We start from the raw sequence: 9890 nt of genomic DNA, 5'->3' as shown, positions 1-9890 counted from the left end.
CTCGGGAGGGGGGGGGGCTCCTGTTGGGAAGGGGGGACTTCTGATGTGAAAGGGGAGCTCTGATGTGAAGTGTGGAACTCCACATTATTATTATTTTTTTAATCCCCCACCCCTTAAAATTTATACCAGGCTCCAACTTGGATAAGGGTCTGGAATAGATTTTGGGGGAACCATATGTAATTTTTTACATTTTAGACTGGGGTGCCTTGAGATTTTGCAAAATTTTAAAAGGACCCATAACTGAAAGATGGGGAAATGTTGGTCTAGACCAGAGATGTCCAAATTGGCAATTAGCAACTTACAATAGTCTAGACCAGGAATGTCCAAACTGCGGCCATCCAGCTGTGGTGAAACTACAAATCCCATGAAGCATCTCTCTCTGGGAGTCATGTCTGTGGCTGTGAGAATCTTGCAAAGCCCCATGGGATTCGTAGTTCCACCACAGCTGGAGGGCCGCAGTTTGGACATCCCTGGTCTAGACTATTGTAAGTTGCTAATTGCCAATCAGAAGCCCAGCAGTTTGCATCACCTATTATATCTTCAGAGTACTACTTCACACAGCAGTAGGGAAAAAGTTTTAAGTGTGTTGCTCATCCTCCCCATTACTTATTCAGCTTAAAGTGTGGTACTCAGCTTTTATAGTAAAAGCCATCTTCATCATGCTAAGACAGGGAGGGGGACCTCGAAGCTGCCCATTAAGATTAAGAGAACAGAATTATACCGACAGCATAAGTAACCTGATGTAGAATTATATTACATACAGCTTGTTTAGTCTGAGCATATTTTTTTTGCACTGCAGAAAAATATAGTAGTCAGTAAAAAAAACAATTTTCTGATTTTGCTAGGCATACTATAAGTTTCTTATTCACGTGTAGCATTATACTCACCCTCACTGTCAGACCAACTCTTAAGCTTTAGCAACGTTTTATATGCTTACATTTTTTCTAAGCAGTTTGTATTATTGCAACATCTCAGGAAACATAGTTTACTTTTATAATACAAAGGACACAGAAATACATATATATTTTTTAATTTGTAGAACTCTTGTGGATATGTCCTTGTGTTCCTACCTGTCTTGTTTCCTCACAAACAAGCGAAAAGAGCCAGAAGTAGATGATATGCTCCCTCCAGGAAGGCACGGGCTGAAAGTCAGTCATCAACACGTATGCAAAAAGCAGCAGAAAACCAAAGTATGATAAGATGTTCAGATGAAAAATGACTACTGGTGCCATGAAGAAGGCTTGGAAACGTTCAGTCATGCTTCTGCAGTTTGTAATTTTACGGCCTGTCATGTTTTGAAGGGCTGTGGGAGGCCTAAAAGGGAAAAATAACAATATTCTGTAAACATCTATTTTGCCTTTATAAGTACTTATGTATTAGTTTATTTATTAAAGTTTTAGTTTATTTAATAATTTATTAGAGTAACACTTGACATTAATATGCTTTGACAGTAGCGGGCATATTCATATAGCATTGAATGTAAAATTCACCAAACATTCACTGCTGGAAAATCTTCCTGGTGTATATGTTTTTAAATTACAGTAACTGTATACTATCATTACATGCACTGGAAAAACAAAGCACACATATGAAGCGCAATAGTGAAACATTTATGGATGCTTGGAAATCAACCACCTCCTTTTAAATAAAAAATGGACAATTTGCATGTGACCATTGTTTCCTTTTTTTATAATGGATATTCATTACTCTGTATTGCAGAATGTTGATAAACAAGATTGACCAGTGTCTTATTATCTGTCATATAACATTTTAACAGGTTCATTCAAAATTTCAGTCTCTAGCTACAGAGGAATTGAAGACATAGGTCCATGGCAATTGTTGTTTGATCAGGGAACAGTAGCTTATCACTACTTTTTGCCAAGATAAAGCAATCGCCAGAGGGTCCACACAGAGTATAAACATACATACTTACATCTGTGAGATGATGAGTGATTCTAACGCTGACAAACTACCTTAATTCTCTGTTAGGAACCCCTAGCATGCCACATAACTTTGGGCAACATGGACATTTTTTAGGCATCACTTAAAACATGCCCATAAAGGCCATTAAGGCAGCACTTTAAAAATATATCTTACATATAGAGATACTTATCTTGATGACAAACTGTTTGTTACTACCTCCCCAGGTGTACATTCCACAGGAAACATGTCATGTGTGTTATTTTCTTTCTTCATAACTTGATTCTGAATGATTTCCTCATCTTTCCTGTGATGATATTTGAATACAATTTGGATATAACAGACATTAGATTCCTTTCATACTCAACTCATCATTGTTAGCCCAGATTACTGCCCATCATATGGATAATAATTTTCTTTTTATGCAGTTTAAATGGTGTTCAGGAAGGAAATATAATTGGGTTAAAGTGGTTAGACTGTAGCTCAGGAACCTCTGATAAAGAAAGCACCTCTAATTAAAGTAAGTAAACCACAAAATTCTATGGAAATAATGAGATCTATTATATTGCAAGTGATAATCTATTCTGTCAAATTTCTCATTTTAAAAGCAGGGAATTGTAACTATAGAGGAGCAGTTGGCATCATTATATATAACCAGTTAACACTTTTGCTTGCTTTCCTTTAAATCCAAGAGCAGTTACTAATCATATAAGCAGCTTGATATGAACTGACTTCTTTGGAAGTGTCTGTGTCCAGTTCCTCTATTAAATTATGCTTCACTTAGCTCTGGCAAGCGTATGGGTCAGCAGGGGGAGAGACAGGTATACATCAGTGGTTGGTTATAATATTTACTTTTACTTTAATAGGCAAAGTACATGTTCCCCCAAAGACTTAACTAGATAACATAATAAAAATATGTTTTGATGTAAAATATAAAACTGTGCTAAGTAACATAATGTATAACATTGTTAAATATAAGGACTGTAAGTATGACAGGTACTTGTAAAAACAGACATAAAGAAAGACATGAGCCAGAGGTGTCATTAGCATAATTGCTGTCTAAGGCAGCAGGTGGTTGCACTACAGTGGGTGATGTTTTTATTTTTTTTGCGGTGCTAGTGGTCACGTTTCGGCTGGTGGTCACGTTCCAGCTATGTCCTCTGTTCCACCTAGCTCACTGATGTCACTGGTTGCAAGGAGCTGGGCAGGACACTGACTAGAGTCTCCCACTCAGCTCCTGGGATCCAGTGATGTCATTGGTTGCCAAGACCTAGGCGAAACACCAGCCAGAGCATCCAACTCAGCTCCTGGCAACCAGTGATGTCACTGGTTGTCAAGAGCTGTGTGGGGTGCCGGCAAGATCGCTCTGGTTCTAAGAGCTGGGAGGGAAGAGGTGTATGGCCCTTATTTCCCTGCCAGGCTCCCCCGTGTGACCCAAAGAGAATTATTATAGGGACAGCCCTGACATGAGCCTTTATCAAAGTATAACGCTTATCGCATTCTTTAGTTATAAATCACTGCTCACCTTTATCATTGGCTTACCTGAAAGTTAAAAGACGTGTATAAATGAGAGGGAAAAATAGCATACAAACTATCACCCTCCATAATGCATTGTCGACACTTAACTCTCCAAACCAGACCCGAGTAAGAAATGCCTGTAGGAAATGAAACTCTTTTATTGGACTGTTTGAGGATGTCAGTTTGTTAGTCGCTAGTAATAATTATTCTACAAGATGGAGCATCAATGAGATTGTGCAGTCTTCAGTCTAAGTTTACTGTTCTCTACCCCCTCTTAGTGATCATTCAGGTAGAAAAAGTAGCACTGTAGCTGGGAAAATGTGTTGCTCCATTAAGAGAATTGGGATGGGCGACAAGTTCTGATGGCTGAATACTAGCAGAGATGTGCAAAGTTTGTACTTATTCATCACAAACTTTAGGTTATGTAAAGGACAAGGGATTACGAAGAAAAAATAAATAAAACCATTGTCTATGAATATACTTCTTTATTCTTTAAAACAATTTCCAATATGCTATCTCTAAAGTTAATTTTCCCCATTCCTTGTCATGAGACTGCAGATTGGCAGACGTACTTTCATCAATCTGCAGGTCAGTTTATCAATATGCATGATGGTTTGAATTATAATTAATGATGCATAATCAATGATAAGTCATCAATATGCACCAGCATCTGCATGGCAGCAACATGGGCAATAAATAGATGCCTGCTGTCCTTTTATTTAATTGGAATCTATCAGCTATCAATCTTTTAGAAAGAAAGTGGAAAACCTGCCTACATGTCTACTACTATGATCAAGGTCTTTTACGGCAATAAATATGTTATTAAAATGACTCTGTCATGAGAAAGGCATGGGGCCATGTCTGACCTCATTTTTGACAATGTTGGTTCCCTTGCTGTCATGCTGATGCTTTTGCATTAATGCTTTCTGAGCGTCTGACTTGGATCTAATGTTAGAGTTAAAATAAGCAGAAATTATATATAATATCTTTTTACATTTATATTTCTTACATGGATATCATGTCCTATGGTTGTGCTTCTCTCCTCTGGGACCTCCTCTTAAGTGGTGATAGGGGACAGTGAAGGAATTTTTTTTTAATTAATTGCTGCTATTTTTATTATGTGCCTTTACTGGTAGTTGTATATGTTTTCTCTCAAATATGTATTTGAGAGAGAACATTTTATTTTTATTTTCTTTACAAATGTTTTCATTTTTGTTTAGGGCAGGGATGAGTGTATTTTTATATGGTTGACTCTCTGCTTTATTTTCTTTTGTATATGAAATTGTTGTAAAATAATAACTAAAATCTGATTTAAAAAATAAATGTGTAGCCACCTTACCCTAAGTGGGGTGACTCCTTAAATATAGTTCTGCTGGACTGTTTCCAGTCTAGGCCATTTGATAGTCTTGGCTCATTTGGTTTCTTCTAAGCTCTCTGTTATTTTTTGCATTTGTCTGCTGCTGGGTGTGACATTGCCACATAGCAGATCATCCAATAATAGTTATGAATATGTGTGTGTCCCTAGCCAATAACTAGGAGGTTCATGGGGTCAGTGGTGCATGCTGGGAGAGGACATAAATATTTGGGGCTGACCTTGTAGAGCCTCCCCCCCCCCTACTGGGTGCGTGATGTGATGTGTTCTACAAGCTATCTGACCAAGCCTGCAGCGTGCAGGTGGTCAAGTATGAACCCGGTCAAGGTCTGAAAATGTTCCTGGGATAGAGAACCAGAAAGGAACTTCATCTGCTGGAAGTGCCAGGAAAGCCAGGATGGGCTTGGACCTCGCAGGAAGTCAGGTGTCTCGTCTAGGAAATTCTGTTCTATGTTTACTGACCATCTAAGGTTCTACAATACACAGTGTTATTGCAATCGATTCAAAGGCTCTCTGCACTGTGAAGCTGGGAAGTGGTCGGTGAGTCTGGAGTTCTGTACGGTTCTAGATGTCTGTAGCTATTTACCCTCTCTCTCATTAAGTTGCTAATGAAATAAAACCTTTAAAAATCCTTAAAGTGACTAGCCTCCAACTTTACATTTACATCCCACAACCAGCTAAGGACTCATCCCTGAGGTGAAATGTCAGCCCACCCTGCCTCTAAGGTCCCCCATATGCTACTAGAGGTCAAGGGGGGTTACAAATGTAGCAATAAGGAATTCTAACACTCATTTACAGTGAACGTCTTGCAGGTCTGCCACTCAAACATATTGAAGGCAGACACAGCCAGGGAAATGGCAGTCCTCATACTAAGCCTCAGATGTCCTGTACAATTCAATAAAAATTCCCCCAGATCAGCATCAAATGCAAGATTTGTAATTGAAAGGAGTCTTTACTATCCTGGTTATTCTCAACAAGCGTGTTTGTTCACTTGTATTGGGTAAACTCTTTACAGCATGCCTTATAAAATCCTAATTGGATGCACAATGTCACATGCAGTTTAGCATGATAATCAGTACTGGAATTTGACAACTATTATTTCTTTACAAAACATACGGTTTTGTGTATGTGTGATGACTATACAATTAGTTTGCTGTTTCTTCAGACTGTAATACTGATGATAGACCTGATTTAGCATTTATATAAAATATAAACAGACTTTATCGACAGTAACCAAACCTACCTGGACACCTCCATGAGATACAAATTTCATGTCTTTTGCCTCAAGTGCTAATTTCAGACAGGTGGTTTGTCCCCAGGCTTCAGAAACCCGTATAAGTAGTTTCAGAGCTCTTTCCTCATCTTTTCTGTAGCTTTCAGTGAAAACACCTGCATTTACAGGAAAATTATGTTGGCTGTCATTGACATATACCTGGACTGACACCCAATTTTACAGATAAAGGTTCCCAATAGGAGGAGATGCACCACACCCCAGACAACTCTGTCGACTTGCAGGAATTGGATTGTTTCAGATAGAGAGTGGAATTGTTAAAACCCCTGTCAGATTTTTAGTGCTGCATGTGACCTCCCTGGGGAGAATAACCATTCTCAAAAAAATTATGGAAAATTAGAAAATTAGAAAATTTTTCAGTTGTAACTGGAACAGGGATGTCCAATGGGGACATTTGTTTCAGTGGCTTTTTACGAGAGATTTGGGAAAATCTTCCAATGGAGACATCTGTTTTGGTGGCTATTTATGATGGATTTCCCCTGATATTAGAGACAATGAGGCTGATTTAGAAAGGAGTTGAGAATCTTGACACAATAAATTGTGTGAATATTTACTGTAATTACCCAATCATGTGAAAAGTAAACTCCTGTTTAATTATTTTATATGCACATGATTGGATAATTGAAGTGATTATTCACACAATTTATTTTGTGAAGAGTCCTAAGTCCTTTAGTGAATCAGTCCAATTTTGTATGACTTCCAGTTATTTCTACAGGGCAGGAAGTGGAGGAAAAGCTCTCTGTTAGGAGTGTCTTCTGTGGTCCAGCATAGCTGGTCCCCGCCTTCCCATCTGGCCCACTGTGCCACTGTCTCTCTCTCTCTGGCTTGGGCTGGTTGCCAGGCAACAGGCCCTGCATTGCCAGTATCACCCTTCGTTCTGATTGATCAGCAGTACTCTCTTACACAGAGTCCCCATTGCTGGAAAGCAGTCGGTTCGGATCGCTCTGTTCCTTCTGCCCTGATTGACTATTACATTGAAGACACCCTTTTTAAGCATCACAAGCATTCAGCTTAGGGTGGTAGTCTCGTCTACACTGGCCCTGCACTGAACCCTCTAAACCCTAACTCTGGCCACAGTCATCTTGTAATAAACTTAATCTGTCCCTGTATTACTCTCTTCTCTCCCGCCTAGCCCTGACCTCAGCCTGTTCCTGGATTACACTTAACATCTGCTGCCTGTCCTGACCTTTGACTCATCCCTGGATTATTATTATTATACAGGATTTATATAGCGCCAACAGTTTGTGCAACGCTTTACAATAATGATTATTGCTTGCTGCTTACCCTCGCCTCTGCCTGACTCTGGATTATGCTTATCGTCTGCAACCTGACCACCAACTGCATCTGGACCCTGCTACCGGCTGCTTTCCTGCAGTGCACGCTTAATTGTCTTAAACACCACAGATACTCTTTTCTATATCCTTGCTCAGTCCCCTGTACCACTTGTCCACAGAAAATGGCATTGTGTATTAAGCCCTAGGGGAACCAAGTACCAGAACACCAGATTTCCTCCAGGAAACAAGGGCTGTTATAGGTGAAGGAACACCCACCAGCTATAGTCTCTGACCTCTGGTAATAGAGGGAGCATTACACTATCCAATTGGACACAGAAGGCAATAAAACTGACAGGGGTGTTAACCATTCCTTAACTCTATACAAAACTAAGAACAATTTTTTGGTTTTAGACATACTTTAAGCTGAACAGTGAAGCAACATGAGTGAATATACCAAAGTCAGTGTAAAGGTCTATTGAATGTATTTGAAAACTTATGGACACATAAAAAACAATAGGTTACAAAAGAAACATAAAATCCAAGTTGCCAATAGATAACAGGCAACAAGTCAATATACTTCCAAGCATAAACTGTTTTATGTAATATGCAGTTTGATGTTGCATAATATCATTGTAAAATATAACTGACATTTAAAATCATGAAAGCTAACATAAATAAAATAATAACATTCCTATTAAAGCGGACCTTTACCCATATCTTTAAAACAACAACAAACATACCTTTAGAAATGTTTAGTAATGACAATCTACAAACACATACTTCTAGATAAGTGCAGGCTTTGTACTCTTTGCATACCTTATTTTTCTTTTCTTTCCCAGTCTTCTGACAGTGGCCATGTTAACTAAGGGCAGATTACTAGCTCTCCTATTACTTCCTGGATTACTGGCACATGTGACTAGACATGTGACTAGGACATGTGACCATGCACACCATCTCAGGGGAGGAAAATGCCTTTCCCTGAGATCTCCTGAGATTATAGATGAGATTTCCCAGCAATGCTCTTCTGATGACAAGGCAATCCCAGTGTGCATTGCTTTGGCAAACTGAAGTCATTTGCACTTTCAATCCAGGAAGTGAATGTTCTGCAAGTGTAAGTATTTCAAAATCACAGTGTTTAACACCTGACATGTCTATGTTATTATTATTAATCATCATACATAGAGGGATGCATTGGTAGAATTAGATTTTTGAGTGTAAAGGTCCGCTTTACACTTCATAGGTATTAACCTAACACTATGCATCACTTTAAACTATTCACGTACCAATGGCTTTTTGCTCATAGTCTTCAGCCAAAGCCAGCATGTCTTCAGATGTATCTGTGTCATCTTCTTCTTTTGAGAGCTCCTTTAGAATTTTACTACAGCCTATGGCAGCTACTGTGCAGTCATGGCACTAGGGATAATAAAGACAAAGACACAAAAATGTGTGGTAATTTTTTACAAAGTTTACAATTTACCTTTTTGCATTTGGAATATGCTCTGCATTCCTAAAACCCCAGCAACACAGGAAGGAATGTCCAAGGAAGTGAGGTTGATTAGTCCATATTGTACAACCCCAATTCCATAAAATTTGGGATGCTTTGTAAAATCTTAATAAAAACAGAATGCAATGATTTTTAAATCTCATAAACCCATATTTTATTCACAATAGAAAATAGAAAACATATCAAAATGTTTAAACTGAGAAAATTTACAATTTTAAGAAAAAAATAAGGTAATTTTGAAATTACCTGAGATGAGACAAAAGAAAAATCATTTCAACAGTATAGCTAGTTTTAAGGCTAAACTAAACCTGCTGGTGGTATTTAACCAGTTGACATCCGCGGTGTTAAACCCCCTTCCCATCCAGGCCATTTTTCAGTATTCAGCGCTGCGGTACTTTGACTGACATTTATTCCGTCATGCAGCGCTGTACTGAAATGAATTTTATACCCTTTTTTGGGGACAGATAGAGCTTTCTTTTGGTGGTATTTATTCACCACTGGGGGTTTTATTTTTTTTACTATATTAAGGAAAAATTACCGAAATTTAAAAAAAAAAACAGTTTCCCCTATATTAAATGATAAAACATTTATTATTACCCAATTTTTTGGTAAAATATAAAAGATGGGGTCACGTCGGGTAAAAAGACACTAAACATGTCAAGCCTTAAAATTGCGTGCGCGCGCGAAACCTCAAAAAACGATAATACCCAAAATTGGCCATAGGCGACGCTTTAAAAGCTGTTACCGCTCATCAGTTTAGTGTTATCAGTGATTGATGGCCCTAAAATGATTGCTCTCACTGCGACGTTCGCGGCGATATGTAACATGTGTAGCGCAATTGTAATTTTTGCGCGCTGGGGCACCGGACGCGTATTTACGTTTATAGGCGCGTAAACGTGGGGGTGGGGGAGTTAAACATTTTGGGGGGGTTTTTTCCCCTTTTTTTATATGTGACTTTTATTTTATTTTATTTTTTTATGTGTTACTTTTTTTTTTTTTTTATTTATATTT

At 38.4% G+C, this 9890-nt stretch overlaps 1 protein-coding gene across 1 annotated transcript in view; it reads right to left on the bottom strand.

Annotated features, from left to right (window-relative positions):
- TRPM2 (transient receptor potential cation channel subfamily M member 2) overlaps positions 1-9890 on the bottom strand; it is a 79788-nt gene that overhangs the window by 29473 nt on the left and 40425 nt on the right. Inside the window, exons 14-19 of the mRNA XM_018569207.1 lie at positions 8659-8788; positions 6054-6199; positions 3463-3575; positions 2140-2227; positions 1563-1567; positions 1071-1314 (exon numbers count right to left, since the gene is read on the bottom strand). Coding sequence (XP_018424709.1) covers positions 1071-1314; positions 1563-1567; positions 2140-2227; positions 3463-3575; positions 6054-6199; positions 8659-8788 — 726 coding nt within the window. The remainder of the gene's footprint in view (positions 1-1070; positions 1315-1562; positions 1568-2139; positions 2228-3462; positions 3576-6053; positions 6200-8658; positions 8789-9890) is intronic.

Source organism: Nanorana parkeri, unplaced genomic scaffold (genome assembly GCF_000935625.1).
Source record: "Nanorana parkeri isolate BGI_ZX_2015 unplaced genomic scaffold, ASM93562v1 scaffold1304, whole genome shotgun sequence".
In the NCBI taxonomy this organism is placed as follows: domain Eukaryota; kingdom Metazoa; phylum Chordata; class Amphibia; order Anura; family Dicroglossidae; genus Nanorana; species Nanorana parkeri.
Note: the sequence above shows the minus strand (reverse complement) of the source record. Positions and strands in the feature narration are given on the sequence as shown.